Source organism: Melospiza georgiana, chromosome 1, assembly GCF_028018845.1.
Source record: "Melospiza georgiana isolate bMelGeo1 chromosome 1, bMelGeo1.pri, whole genome shotgun sequence".
NCBI classification, from domain to species: domain Eukaryota; kingdom Metazoa; phylum Chordata; class Aves; order Passeriformes; family Passerellidae; genus Melospiza; species Melospiza georgiana.
In genome coordinates this window covers 97,729,887-97,746,006 of record NC_080430.1, presented here as the reverse complement: position 1 = coordinate 97,746,006, position 16,120 = coordinate 97,729,887, and the positions used below count along the sequence as shown (strand labels likewise).

General features: G+C 43.1%; 1 protein-coding gene across 1 annotated transcript; it reads right to left on the bottom strand.

The window, feature by feature from the left end:
• Positions 1 to 315: 315 nt before the first annotated feature.
• CBLN2 (cerebellin 2 precursor) lies at positions 316 to 9,523 on the bottom strand. The gene is made up of 3 exons (XM_058037542.1): positions 9,203 to 9,523; positions 6,964 to 7,083; positions 316 to 6,650 (listed from the first exon to the last, which is right to left on the bottom strand). Exons 1-3 carry the CDS (start codon positions 9,521 to 9,523, stop codon positions 6,453 to 6,455), a joined length of 639 nt encoding a protein of 212 aa, XP_057893525.1. The 3' UTR covers positions 316 to 6,452.
• Positions 9,524 to 16,120: the final 6,597 nt, after the last annotated feature.

The window sequence follows — 16,120 nt, the reverse complement described above, 5'->3', positions numbered from 1 at the left end:
CACATAGCTCTACAGAAAATTTCAGGTAGGGAAGAAGTCAGGTTTTAGAAGGCCTACCTATATCCATTTAAACTCCATCCTAAAATAGTCCTAGTCATACTATAACAAACGGCTGAGAAAATTCTATTTTCAGTAACAACAAATAAAAATTTGAAAGAAATATTTTTAAAATATTTTTTCCATATTCTCACTGTCACAGAACACTTTAGGAGAAACATACGTTCTGTGCTAATTTATTTCTTCTAATGAAAAAATTTGGAGGACCCTTTATCCTTTGTCCACTGTAGTCTCTGTACTCTTAGTTCTGGTATGTGACAATGCAAAGCATCTCTCTAGATGTAAATTAACACAGTCAAAATTAAGTCAGCATATGAGGATTACTGTTGCTAAACTAAGCATAGGGACATGCTTGCTTTCAGTTTTAATGAGTTCTATAAGTTTCCCATCTGGACTGAATAGAAGGACAAACTGAATCTCCAGCTGTGGTCTCCCTGAATGTCTTTTTGAAGCAATTCCCACACTGTGCTAAAGTTTTATTCATCACAAAAGCTTCCTACAGAACATGAGATATTTAAGTATTTTATTAATAACTGTATGCTTCACTTTGCCCTAATGTTACCTAAACTGTGCCAGCCCTCACACACTGAAATATATACTGCTATTTGCTATTACTCTGTAATAGTAGTCTTATCTGTAAGCAAAGATAAACAGCTTTAGGTATAGAATGACAAAAAATAAATTAAAAATCAATTTGTTGAGGCCATGTTTCAGAGAAAGAAAGGTCAAAATGCATACCAAAAAAACCCAGCTCTCTTGATCCATTCCTAGCTAAAAATGTATTTTACATGCATGTGTACATATACATGTGTGTGTGTGCCCTTTTGTGTATATTCACACACTGAAAGCATTTCAAAGAATTAGTTTTAATTAATTTAGCTACATCAGCAGAAATTACAATGTCATGATAACTACTAATTACTAATTTATGAACTTAGGTTTGGATTGAATTTATAGCACTGAATATATCAATATGCTGAGCAAGGGTCTTATAATACAGTTGATCTCACAAAACAATTTAAATTATTTTTATTCCCATGGCAAAAGTAACACTTCATTCTTTCAATGAAAGTACTATTAGTCAGAAAGATTAGTTTAAAAACTTAACTTGGGTATTTTATGAGTTTTGGAGCATTTGTCAATAAGACCTGAATTTCTGTTGACACAGAGCGTTTTTTTGGTGCAGAATTTATAGTCATTATTTGCTTCTTCATGTTTTGCTATGTCATTATTTATGCCATCTGTTGTATGTGACCTGCAGGGAACCAGCAAGTTAGGCAACTTTATTTTGCTGATGAACAGCAGAGAGGATTCACTAAATAGGTTAAGCTATAGGAGCTAAGAAACAGGAGATTTTAGATAAACTTGGTGTGTGAAGTATATTTTCATTATGACATTCAAATAACATTAAGTACAATTAGTGGTCTTTAGATTTTATTGGCAATAGGAAATAAGAAAAAATAGATCATGATTATTTTAGATAAGAACATAAACATGGCTAGTTTGGGGATCGATTTAAAACATGCGTTCAAAATATATTTGCAGACCTTTACTTATATTATCAAAAGTATGATTAGTGTCAAAATACCTCAACACTCAAGAATAGTTGTGTTACCTAAGGGTTTGCACTAATTACTGCTGTGGGTTTTAAAATGAACATAATGGTAGATCATGACCAAATCCAAACCATACAAGTCAAGCTCAGTGGTTCTGATGTTTTTCATAAGCTCCACTCACATGTTATAGGAAACAGTAGACATTTTGGTGTACTTATAAGAATATCAGATATCCTGATATATTTTTTGTTAGAGGGGGAACAGAACCTCTGTGGATTACAACAGGGATTATGCTTTAAGAACAATTAAAAGAGCTTCCCAGCACATTACGAGTAGGCTTATTTAAAATAACAAATGTAAATAGATTGATTAGTAACATTGGAGTTGGTGTAAATTTAATGTTAACAGGCACTCAATAAAGTCCATTCATAAAAGGAATGAACTTTATTGAAGTGAGTGAGACAAGCAAGATCAGCCTCTTAGCTGAAATGACAATGTATTTATTTCACTATGGAACACTTGAATTTTACTGATACTTGATTATATAAACAGCTGATCTAAATTCTTGTCCATCATCTGCCCAGCCAGCTAGTCTGTGTCTAACTACACTCATGATGGATATCAAAAATTCCCAGGAATTTATAAACTCCAAGTGTGACTTAATTAACAGGTGGCCAGGAATAATAAAGTTCTATTTTAAGCATTATGACAGGTGAAATCATGTCAGATAAAAGAAGCCACTCTATTAAGAAAATGTGCATTTTACAATGTATCATAGTTTACTACTGTGTTTAAAAATTAGGCATGAGTCCTCATGATAAATGATCCTGGAACAATTGTTCAAAACAGTAAGTGGTTCCAAATCTAGAAACTATGCAATGACTCAAAAACATTCCTTGGCCTTTCAACAATATATTAAAAGAGGGGAATTGATTAAATTTCTTCAGTTGCTTATAACTGCTTAATGACAAGTCATTACACATGAAAATAGGTATATTAATGACAGCGTTTTTTGAGTGTTCATTAACAGTAGAAAGTTATCCTGGATCAAAGCAGACAATTAATCATAAGAGATATTTTTAAACAATGTTACCTGTGAGTCTGCCTATTCTTGAAACCAATGTCACATCAGAAGGACATGAAACCACTTTCAGCTATTTCTGAATAAATCCACCAGTAAACAAGCCCTTTTAGCCTATCTTCTACTTTGACAGATTGTCCAAGAAACAAATTTGGTCAATAAAAACAAAATGTTCTCTCTAAAAGTTAAAAAAGTCACAGCTGACAAACACAATGTAACTTCTAAACAACTCCTTAGCTTCATGTCCTGTCTCTCTCCTCCTCCCACAGATCCAGCTTGCAAGATGCTGACCAGTAATGAGATACACCACACATCCATCACACCCACTGTCTCAGGGGGAGGTGAGAGCACACAGGCTCTCGGGCAAGGCTGTGCTCAAACTCGGGTATAAAACTCAAGGAAGGCAGCGATATATATGAGGAGAATTTATCGCTCCTAATAGAGCTCCTGGCTCCCACCCTGCCGTAAGTAGGCTGGAGAAGTACTAAAACAGTGAGCACCAGCAACACCCGGGTACAGAGCGTTCCCTGGGAGGGAAGCAGTCAAACAGACAGTGGTTTCATAGGAATTTGTTACAACTGTTACACAGCACCTTGTGAGGAAGATTGAAAGCTGTTGGAAGGGGTCTTGTGCTGTTGCTCCCACAGGAACCAGTCGTTTTGGCGCCACTGGTCTACTTCACTACCACGTGTTTTACACTTCTAGCTCTGGTGGTGCCCCTCAACATTAAATTTAAACCAACTCTGAATGTTACCCGAACTATTTATTTATATAAATTATTTCCTATAAGTCTACTCTTACTGTACTGAGAGGCTCCTTTAATCATTCTGATTTCATATTTCCTGCAATCTCCAAAGCTGCAGTTGTACATTTTTCTCCTCCAACATAAAATATATCATGATATCCACACCTTATGAATACATCAAGATTTCTACCATTTCCAATAGCAAGTAGATTGCATGTTCTCAAACCCAGATGCAAAATTAAAAGGGGAAAGGTAATAATAAATATTGCAAAAAACATAAAAGAAAAAAAAATCATTATTGCAATTAGTGTACAATAAGAATTTACTCCACATTTTCCATTTATTGTAACTGCTTTTATAGGAGTCCTAACTCTATAGCTTAGCATGAAGGACACAAGAGTAGCAGAGGGAAAGTGGCATTGTATGAGATCCCTTCTTTAAATTCAGAAGATTGGCTGTCATTAAAACATATTTATAAAACAAAAAAAACCATGGTCAACATTACTGAGCTTGAATACATGAAGTGAGATATTCAGATTGTCCAGCTTCAATGGCCTAAGAAACTTCCAGGGATAGTTCCAAGGAAAACATTGCCATTGGCCTCATTTTTCTTAGGAGAGAGCCAGAATGAAGATGCCATTGCCTTATTCAAGCCAAATGAACTGAAATAAATGGGAAAACTGAATGTGGTTATGGTAGGCAGAATTTAAAAAAAAAAACCTGAGTAATTCTTATTTTAAATTATTTTGACTGAGTATTTTTATTTTAAATTAAAAATATAGTAGAAATTAAAAACTTTGGAACTTGAAACCACCTCAGTTTCTGTTTCCTTGAGTGACACGATCGAGTTATAAACACAAGAAGTAGTTTTACAATGTCAAACATTAAGATAACTGTATTTATTGTATTTTAATAAAAAAAGGTTGCTGCTGACTCAGGTTTTACTTCATGTACTTAAACTTAGCCCTGTGATATTTTGCAACTAGAAACATTGCAGTCATGCCAAAGCACAAAGAGGAACTAGAAAATGCAACCCATTTAAGAAACCAACAACCTGAAACCAATTCATTAAGTAACTGAGAAAGTGAAACAGCAAAGCAAACAAACCACATCAATGGTCAAAATGCACAAAAATGTTAAATATTAAATTGGCTTATATATTAGTCATCTGAGGTATATAAGCAACACAGATAAGGGTTTTTTAAGAATATATGACTTTAATTTTGTCCCTTGAATGATAAATTTACAATGAAAATGACATGTCCACCATAATTTTGAAATACAATGTAGTTACCACCGCTTTCCTGAAAATGCCTTTCCATTATATTTGGTTGTGGCAGAGAAGTAAATTTGACAAAAAATAAATTCTTATGCACATCCATCCTTAGGGGATTCATAATAAAATGGCACATTTAAAACTAAATAAATATCGATAAAAATTCTATAAAATAAACATTCCTCCTGGATCTCCTCAAACAAGATTTTCCTCACATATTGTCTAGTACACCATTTCAAAAAATCCAAAAAACCCCACTGAACTGAAAAATAAAATTAAAAAACTGAAGAAACAGGATCAGTTTATTGAGAATGAGGCAAAAGGATACAATTGACATTGGCCTGATATTTTACCTCTTGTTGATTGGGACAATAATTTTCTCAGTGTTCAATACCGATGTCAGTCCACCTCTAGAACTTTGAGGCCATTTGTGTTGGGAAGAGCAGACGCAGCGAATATATGCATGGCACCTGTGCCAGCTTCTGGAGCATTTGTGGATCCTCTGAGGCCACTCTCCCTCCGAGGCCCCTCTCCCTAAGGCTGTCAAAGATGCTTGTGCCTACTCCTCCAATACTTGCCACAGACAGCTCAAGCAGAGATGGTTTTATTTAATTTGGAAGAGGAAAACTTTGCTCTGCCATCTCTCTGTGCTCCCACAATGTGTACTCAAGCATTAGTGGACAAATATATCAAATAAATATCAGATAAAAACCTCCAAAATATGGTAATGCAAAGAAAGTATATATTTTAGGGTATGGTCAGAGAAGATATTCAAAGCCTCCACTGTTGCTTCTAGAAATGTCAGGACAAGTCAGAAATGTCAGTTCCTTTACCGGTTTCCAGATTGTAATTGAAGGATCATGTAGCTCTCTTACTCTCTCTCTCTCTCTCTCTAAATAGGTCTATAAAGATCAGCTGGAAAGTGCAGACAGAAATTGTTCACTGGTTAGCTTTACTTAGAGCTACAGGGTATATATGTGCTTTGTTTTGTCTTATTGATCAATCTAGCTTACATTTTTAGTACACACAAACAAAGATCAGGAAAAATAAAAAGTTGATGAAAACACGAACAATACAAATAAGGTTCCAATCGTGCAAATTTTGCTTCACTGGATAAAGCACTTCTTGACACAGTAATGTCCAGAATCCCCCTCCCCCAGAAAAAATACAGGACTGAGACTGAAGCCATTCTTTTTTTTTTCCTTTTTTTTCTTTTCTTTTTTTTTTTTTTCTTTTTTTTTTCCTTAAGGCTATACAACACAAAGAAATAAAGCATGGAAGAACACCTCATTGGGCTGAACACTCCATTCTTCTGGCTCTAGAGTGAGCCTTTGACAAAGCGATTCTGTGGTCCGAGTAATTTGTTTCATTGGGACAACAACAAGAGAAAGAAAAAGAGGAAAAAATGAAAGAGACGAAAAAATCAAAAGAATAAGAAAGTCAATGATCCCAACAATAAAATCCAAAATTGACTTTACAATCACAGGTACAAATTGCTCAGGTCGATAATTTCATTTCTCCTAAAGATCACTGTCGTCTAAAACTAATTAGAGGCGCAGGTTCCAAGGAATTGTCAATATTCAAAGCAAATGTTGGAGTTTAGAAGGTTATCATTCTTCTACTGTGACAGTCTGACGGGGTGACCGAAAATATTGTCATGTGCTGCCAAGTTCAGGGTGTCATTAACAATTGAATCCTTGCTCCAGCTCATGGATCTGTCTCCTATTTGGCCTTCTTTTATAGAGGAAAGACTAAGAAGCCGGAAAAGGTTGAATATTTCCACCCTCCCATGAGGTTACCCCTTTCCAGTTTGAGATGCACTTTGTCTTCTCTTTCCATGAGGAGCAAGACCCCATTGCTGGCTGCTTCTCTGGTGACGTCCTGATCCCCTGCAAAAGCTGAAATCACTGGGTAGTTGTTTTGCATTAAACTTACCTAAAAAGTGCAAAGAGACAGAATCTGAGTTTTCGCAATACTCTCAATGACTTTTTTTTTTGCCCTGTGCACATCACTAAACTTTTGTACAGGTCAGAATCTAGGTTGAATTAAGCTAAGGAAATAGGCAATGCATGATTTCTGTCATGTATACAGACCCCTTTAAAAATAACCCACAATCTCATTCTTCAGCTTCTGTGTTTTAGGTTGGTTTTTTTTTTTTTAAATACGAGTCTTGAAATTGGCATTTGAAGAAAAAAAATAAAAAAGAAAATGAAAGGAAGGACAGCATCTTCTTTCAATTAGAACCCACCTGGATGGTTTGTCTGTTATAGACCTTGACCACGTGGAAACTGAAACTATATATCCCTTTTCTTGGTGCTACAAATATACTGGAAGTAAGATCAAAATGGTTGCCAATATTAACTAATACCTGGAATGCAAACAAATAAAACAGAACAAAGAAAAGGAGAAAGAGAAAGAGAGAAATCAGAGAAATCAGACTCCACCTTAGAGAAGCACCAGCAAAAATTTGACATGAGCTCAATGACCAACATAAAGCATAGCCAAAATGCACACAATTAAAAGTGCATGGCAGGGGAATGGAGTCAAGCTACAGAGGCATTTAAAAGGCATCAGAGTTAATAAAGCAATTTAGTTACACAAAAATCATCTCCAAAGCCTGTTAGATGAAGTGCAAATGTCCACACTGAGCTGTCAATAAAGCAAAGGTGGCAGAAGGAAGAGGGGGAGGAGTGTGAAATGGAGGGAAGGAGGGAGGGGGAAAAAGGTAGGAAAAAATACCAAAAGTCATTAGCTCATAATGGAAATGTAGTATTTTAGATAGCACTACTGAAATCAGAGCTGGCCTCGAGTTTAATAGGGTATAGAACTAAAACTGCACTACAGAGAGGGGCAAAGGAGGAAAGAGGATGCTCAGCAACAGCAACATCTGCCAGCTCATGTTCTCTGTCCCTCTGAAGGGCTGTGCCACTTGGCCCACACGCTCCTCAGGAGGCTGGGATGGGCCTGCTCCTCCTTCCCGGCAAACACCTTAATTTTTCATATATTTCAATGGTTTTTTTGAAACAAAACAAAACCAAAAAGAAAGAGGAAAGCCGCTCCGGCAGATGCGCAAAGCCTCGGGCGGAGGGGGCGGCCGCACCCTGCCGATCCCGCCGATCCCACAGGGACCTGGCCTCGGCTCATGCTCTGGGGCCGTGTCCCGGCTCCCGTGACGGGAGCAGGGTTTGGCTCCAAGGGCACGGACACGGAAGAGCCCGCGGGTCGGTGGTGATGCCGTCCGGCGAGCGGGTGTGCCCGAGCACGCCCGGCACCCTCAGCCTGCGGGCTAAAACTCCGCTCCAGTGAAAAAATGCAAAGCGGGAGAAAAAAAAACCAAAAAAACAAACAACCACAAAACCATATTATCGCCCCCCACCCCAAAATCCCAAGCTTTTTTCTCCCAAACAGCCAAAGTCTATAGTTGCCCCCAAAAAAGGAACAAAAAAATGATTTAAAAAAATCTTATTGTGCGAGCACCGAGAAAACGCCTTCAAACTCCTAGGAACTGCACATTGCCGGGTAAATTATCGAACATATACAATATATTTAGCAAGTTGGGGGGCTGATTTTTGTTGTTTTGTGGGGTTTTTTCTACTGATCCAATTTTATGAGATCTCATATGCGACGAATGGCTGTGCAAACTCATTAGGAAGGACAGGTAGACCGATAAATGACAACCAGACAGGTAAGAAAAAAACCAAATAACTCAAAAAACAACAAACAAACAAGACAAAACAGTCTGGTATGCTAATTTTGGCTGACTTTGCAATACTACTTCAGGAGTCACAAGCGGTAGGAAAAAAGGAAATTTCACCGCAAAAATAAAGTGAATGGACAGGGTTTGGTGTCCGGGATGGGAGCGGTGCGAGGCAGGGCAGGACAAGCAGAGCAGGCTGCTCGCTGCTCTGCCCGGCGCATGCCGTGCGGGATAACACCATTCCGATACGGCCCGCCGGGGACACCGTTTGCCTCGTCTGATAACGCGGGAAACACCCTCTTCTTCCTCATCCCTCCCTCCCTCTGAGACACGCTGTGACATTCCCAAATGCGCTCCGAACAGGCAGATCCGGCGACTCCTCATCGGTACCACTCTGAATTTGCACCGAAGGAGGGATGCTCACGCTTCCCCCGGGTCGTTCCTGGCTGGCCGAGGCAATCCTTGGCTGCAAGGCGCCCCCGCACGCGTCCGAGGCACAGACTTTCACCTTAAAGCTCTTTCCGTACTAGCCATTGTGACCGGACAGGCAGGCAGCGTGTTCACCCCCGGCACCACCCTGGGAAAGCCCCGCAGCTATCTAAATGAACTTTCCAAAGTCTTTCTCGGCCGTTGAGACGTGAAGTTGCTATCGGGCGGGTGGGTCGGGATTCAGAGATGGAAGGGGAGCCAGGAGGAGAACACGCGTGCAGCCAGGGGAGGCAGGGGCGGGGGATGCCCGCGCAGGACGCGGGGACAAGGGGGAGCGAGGACGAAGCAGGCGGCGCCTGACCTGGTCGAAGTAGATGGTCATGGTGCGGTTGCTCATCTCGGAGGGCTCGTGGTTGGTGCTGCGGGTGGCCGAGAAGGCCACCTTGGCGCTGCCCGAGCGCACCGAGATCCCCAGCGAGGAGGTGATGGCGCCGTCGGCCGAGGGGCTGGAGTCGCAGACCACCAGGCACTTGCCCTCCAGGACGATGGGCTCCGTGTCGTTCTGCGCCCGCACCGGGCACCCGGCGGGCAGCAGCAGCAGCAGCAGCGGCAGCGCCGCCGCCAGGCAGCAGGAGCAGCCGCCCGCCGGCTCCGGCAGCGCCCCCCGCCGCCGCCGCCCCATGCCCGGCGCCGGACCGCGGCTGCCGCCGCCGCCGCTCCGGATGGCCGCCGACATGCGGGCGGGCGGGCGCGGGAGGCGGAGGGGGCTGCGCGCCTGCTGCCGCCGGGGCGCCCTGCGGCCAGCGCTCTGCGGGACGGCGGCTGGGCAGCGGCGGCTGCGGCCGCGCCTTCCTCCCCTTCTCCTCCTCCTCCTCCGCCTCCTCCTCTGCGCGGGGCGAAGGAGCCTTCTCAGAGGGCGGGCGGCACGCAGCAGCCTGCCAAGGGGAAAGGCGGCGGTGAAGCACGGCGGCGGGCAGGCGGGGAGCCGGCACCGCGCCGCCCGGAGGGCTGCCCCTCCCCGCCCCCGGCGCCCCGGCGAGTACAACAGGTCTGGGAGACACCTGGCTGCCCGGTGTTCCCTCTGTCTCGGGTTCCCCAGCAGCCTGCCGTACTCCGAGGGGGGAGGAGGGGCAGCTCTGCATCCCCAAACCCCCGGCGGAGCATCCTGCGGGTGCCTCGGGCAGTCCCTTTCTTGCCCCACAACCAATGGGGTCTCCAAAACCCGGCTCCACTTCTTCCCACAGCCCCGCTATTAACTACATCTGCGCGCCCAGCTTGTATTCGTCTCTTAACGCCCCAGACACCACGGAAGGAGATTTTATTCTTGCTATAAGTAACGCGCCCTCTCTCCCCTCGATGGAGCTGCCCCGCTATCTGTAGAGTTCGCTCCCGCCCCGGCCGGACTCCGGAGCCGCCGCCGCCCTTCACCCCGCCTGGGCACCGATTTGTACTTCGCAAACCTTCTGAGACCCAAGCCAGGCTAGCACCACTGCTGCCGACCCCGGCGACTCCCTAAACTGGCGAGAAGGAGGCAGCCGGCTCAGATATCCCCCGGTTCCCACCCCGGCATGCACACATATCGCCGGAGTCAAAGCCGTGATCACCCGGCTTCTCCCTCTGAAGTTGCATCTCAGTTTTTCCCGTTCACCAGAACACCCGGTGATCTCGCTCCTGGGAGATCGCCCCTCACTTCCCCAGAGGCATCTCTACGGTTGCCCTAACCCTGCACCTTTCTTGCTATCATTGAAAATGATATTTTGCTAAAAGAACAGCCGGCGGGGAGGAGAAGGGCTTTTTTACCTGGGAGGTCCATGACGGGAGAGGCGCGTTGGCTAGATAGCTCGTCCGTGAACTTGTATAGCTTAGAGAAAATGAGCCGAGATTGCGCTGGCAGAAAGAAAAGGAAACAGGAGTCGCCTCTTTCTCTCCCGCCCATTGCCAATAATCATCCCCCTCCCGCCAGCCGCTACCACCACCACCCCTCTTCCTCCCTCCTCCCCCCTTCTCCGGCACACACGCACACACACACACACGCACAGGCGCCCGTCAGGGATTCAGACACCGGCACCAGAGCGGAGCGCTGCCACAGCACCGCCGGCGATGCTGCACCCCAGCCCTTGCCCCGGCCAGGCACCCCCGCGCCTTGGAGCCGCACCCCGACACATGGCGAGCAGCAGCGACAAGCCGCGATGTTCCCACTGGGACGGCCTTCCCGGTGTCACCGGAGGCAGGGAAGAGCCGTGCCGCCTCTCCCCCCCCTCTCCCCCGCCATTATTTCTACTTGAACCCGTCGTGCTAAGACGCCCCTGTTCCAACATGCCACCGACACGGTAGCGCTCACCAACCGAACCACACGGCATCACTCACTGGGAGCTATTTGGAATTCACAGACTTTGATTCTGACCGCAATAATCAATGAAAAAGACATGTTTTCGGGGCACTTCGGCCCGCAGGGCTGCGTCCCGCACACCGCAAGGCCCCATTCCCACACACCTCGGCGCCCAAAGTTCGGCGGCGGCTCCCCCTTTATCAATAGATTTCTTCCCCGGGGCGTCCTGATTCCCGGCCCGTTCCCCGACCCGCTCCCGAATATGGACCTGCTCCCTGACCCGCTTCAGGACTCTGGGGCTTGCTCCCCGACCCGCTCCGGAACCGAACCTGTTCCCAAGCCCGCTCCCGTCCCAGGGCTCGTTCCCGGCCCCGGCTCCAGTCCCTTCCCCGGCCCCGGTTCCCGATCCCTCTCCCGGTTCCCGATCCCTCTCCCGGTCCCGCTCCCGGTCCCACCCGCGGCTCCGCTCCAAGCGCGGTCGAGAGGCGCCACCTGGCGGCGGTGCGAGGCGAGCCGCGGGGCTGTGAGGGACTGAGGGAGCAGGGAGGGACGGAGGGAACACGGAGGGAACAAGGAGGGACGGAGGGAACACGGAGGGACTGAGGGAGCAGGGAGGGACGGAGGGAACACGGAGGGACGGAGGGAACACGGAGGGACTGAGGGAGCAGGGAGGGACGGAGGGAACACGGAGGGTCGCACCCCGGCAGGGGAGGGAGGAGGGAAATTCCCAAAGGGCAGAACGCTCGGCTGAGGAGCTGGGTGGCCGCTCCCTCTGGCTGCCTGCGGGGCCTGGGTGAGCTGGGCTCGTAGGTCGCCCCTGCCTTGCGGAGTGAGGTCTGTCACAGCCAAGGTTATCATCAGATGTTGCTGGCTGCAAATGTTTCGTGCTCCTGAGCTCGTGGGGCTGCTGCTGAGAGGTTATCAGCAATGCGAGGGAGGGTAAGGCAGAGCTCTGGCAATGCAGGTTTGAGAAACACCATTGCATTTTGATGCATTTCTGTCAATCGTAAGCTGGGTTTTTTCATTGCATATGGCGTTTTCCTAGAGATCCTGAAACATAGACTTAGCATCTGGAAGGAACTTATTATAAAACTATGTTTACATTTAAGTGGTAGCTCCTGATATAGAGAAAATTTGCAGGTGTATGTCAACAGTAAAATTACAATCTCTTCTATGAATGAGCGCTCCTCCATTTCAATCTTCTGCTTTAAGCAGGAGCAAGGAACCCCTGAGGGTGTCTGCCTGGTGATTTGCACCGAGAAATTAATCATGCCCTGAAATTACAGCTAAGCAGTGTGCAGGGAATTCCTAACCTATAGCTCCTTATTTCAAACGAGAAATTTATGCTAAGCCTGAAATACTCATGTTTAATGGTCTTTTTCCTGAGTTCAAGCACGGAGCAATGGGAGTAGAAAGCTGAAAAGTGTAGTGCATTAAAATTATCAGAAATCAGAGCAGGAACAAGTCTGTGGCTGTAAGGCAGCACGTATTCTGCAAGACAGGGAAAAGGAGCACAGAAATTCCTTTAGAAGAGATTGACACTCAATCTTACCTGTGTCTGGTACACTAAGGAGTTGCTATTATTTCTCTTTAGATCACACTACTCATTGATTATGACTACGTTGTATAAAAGAGGCATTAAAGCAGAGCCAAAGGATTTGTACCTTGTTCTATGTGACTTAAAATATAAGGCCCAGTGCTGAGGGAATGATGGCATGTTATCCCTTCTGCCTGCAACTTCCAAGGAAGATGAGCATAAGAACTAAAGGGAACTGAAAAGCTATTAAATCCAATGTGCACCCACAGGAAAAAAAAGGAGATTAAATCTTGCCCTTTTTAGTACAAGAAATAGATCCCAAATGCATAGAAACTCCCTTCTTCTTAGATAGGTAACTAGTAAAAGACCTGTAAGTAAAAATCATTGCAGTATGAATAGAGGGAGGGGGAATAACAACAGAATATTTACTTCTAATAAAATACCGAATCATATGACATTTACAGTGCTTATTAGAAAACAGTTCTGTGTGTTACTTCTAATTAAATATTGTCCTTAATGGAATGAAATTGCAGCCTTCATGGAGATATGTAGCTGGTGGATTTACTTGAGCATCTTTCTCTTTTTTTTTTTTTTTTGAGTTGGAAGAATGAAAATATAGAACATTAAATTATTAATGTCAGAAAATGCACCTCAGTTATAAAGAGACTTCAGAAAGTATAGCTTCTAAACTAAATTTGCAGGTAAGTTACTGGCAAAGTTTGGTAAGGCTCTCTTTCTTGAGTTCAAAAAGTTGATTGTAGTTGGAAAAGAATAGTGTGTAATCAAGTTCATGTCATTTTTCATCACGTTGCCAAGAGTACAAACATTTCTACCAGGGATGTGTTGAACTTGATGGTGTGGAAGTTACACAAGAAATAAAACTGCTCATTTCTTTGGAACCATTCCTAAGCTAGCCCTCACCTTGAACTCATTTAATCCAACAGCTTCAAGGGGAAAAGCTTTTTGTCTTATCTACTAAATCAAGTTATCAACAGAAAAGTATTTTGATCAGTAGCTCCCAAGTGTTTCCCATATATTATTTACAATAATGTCAAACAAAATAGGGCACTCCTTTCCAAAAGAAAATGCTGTATGTCTTTTCCTGAAATTATTTCATAGATATTTGCATATATTATATCATTGTTACATGTACATGGACAGAGAAAGAAGAAATGTTCATTTAATGTGAAATTTTCTTTTATCTACCTAAAATATTAGAATAAATTTGTAGCAGGGACACAAAAACACTTCCCTAATCAGCCAAGGTGATGATTTCTGGGTCCTCATTTATCAAATAGGTTACCATTTAAATGGCTAAACTCTGTCTTCATGGATTGCTTGGCCTTTAAACAACAATTTTACTGTAAATTGTAACAAATGGGATTTAAAAAATCTGATAATTTTTTCTTGCAAGCACGCCTTTGAAATATAATCTGATGGCAGAGAAAGTGCAGTCTTCTGTACCTACCCAGTGATGACCTTCATATTAACCACAAGTGATTGTTGGTGAGCCAGCTGAGGTACACCCACCCTCTGTGAGAGCAATCCTTGTGCTAATTCTGCTATCAGCATGACTGAAACAATGTTTTGTTAATTCAAATCCGTGTTTAATTCCCTATTCTATGTGGACTCCAGGGCTTCTGACCTTATAGCTGTCAGCTATGGCCAGGAATATATAACTCTCTGTTGAAAACATGCACAACATTCTCAAGTATAAGCAATATAGGGAAAAAATTACATAATAAATTAGAGCTCATTCACAGAGGTACTTAAACTTGTTTTCTACTCCCTGAGTCTTAGTGTTTCACACATCAACCAAGGCAGTTAGGCTTTTCCCCTACATAACAAAATTCACCATAAGTTTTTATCAGGTGACAGTTCTCAAGTGCAAAGGTTTTTCCTTCATTGGAAAGTGAGGAAAATTTAGGCTGGATGGAGGAATTTACCCGTTCTCATAAAGAACATCATGTCTGATAGAATTTCAGGAATATCTTCATAAGATTTTACACATTGAGAGGAGTGTAATTCCTCAAGAACATTTGGTTCATATAAAAATATCAGAACAACCCTAACATCATGTTCTGACTCTGTCATCAGCCTCTCTGACCAACGCATTTTTGAGTCATTCAAGTTTGCTTGGGAAGATTTCGAGATGGAGATGTCATATCATTAAACAAAAAAATGGTGCAAATGTCACTTTTCCCCCCTAAATATATACCAATTAGAAATGTCCAGACAATGTGCATCAGCCACCAATGTGTGCTGCAGGTTCAACACTTACACCCAGCTTTTAACGTTTGGTGCATCCTCAGAACAAGCAATTTACAGTGATGTGGAGCAGCTCTGCTATTCTCTGGATTCTTTCTTCACAGAGCTTTTAAGTAGATAAATGATGACAGCAACCCAGTGCGCCTTCCAAAGACTGCAAATTTTTTGACTAAAAAAGAAAAGGCATTTGTGAGAAATGTTTACTAAAACAACAGCCAGACGCCGGGCTGGGCAAGCACAAATAATTATTTATTTTTTTATATGTACCACTGGACATTGCTCCTGTGCCCAGGTTTTGGGTACTTTTCACTCATACAAACTCACAACTTGACCTTTTATGTAAAATGCCCATATTTTAAAAATGTCGCTCCTAGCTAAGAGAAGTAAAGACATTTATTATCTTTGTGGCCATCCAATATCCCTTCTCGGAGCTTCTCAACTGAGTTCAGAAACTGAAGAGTTTACATGAAATTTATAATGAAAACATTGCTATAAACATAGCATGATCTCAAGTTTCATTACAGGAGATTCCTTGGGGCTCATAGCCAATATACACAAACTTCAAAGAAGCTAATATATGTTAGATAATATCTATCTATCTATCTATCTATCTATCTATCTATCTATCTATCTATCTATCTATCTATCTATCATCTTACAGATATTACCTTATTATATATATATATATATGAATAAAAAATACATAAGGTGTATATATTAGGTCCATACAGATTTTATTTGGGAAGAACTCTAGTGGTGTTAAACTATACTTTGTATAGATTTTCTTGCTGCAGGTGAGATGCTGCTATACAATGTCACACAAATGTGAAATTCAAGAGATGCAGATTATTTATTTTCAGAAGAGAAATCTTGGAAAAGGACTTTGAAATACAACAAAGAAATGCCACAGCCTTTGATTGCTTTACTTAGTTCATTGCTTCACTTGTTCATTCAGCTAGATTTCAAAGAAGACCTTCCAGTTCTAATTGGAAAACAAAGTTATAACGAATCACATGTTTCTAATGATTCATGATAATTTTTATTAGCAGAGAAGACTTTGGCATTTCTGAAAACAATCCAAAGAAATAAAAATACATGGCATAGATGGAAGATCACATTATTAATGATTTCATTTAGTTAGTTCT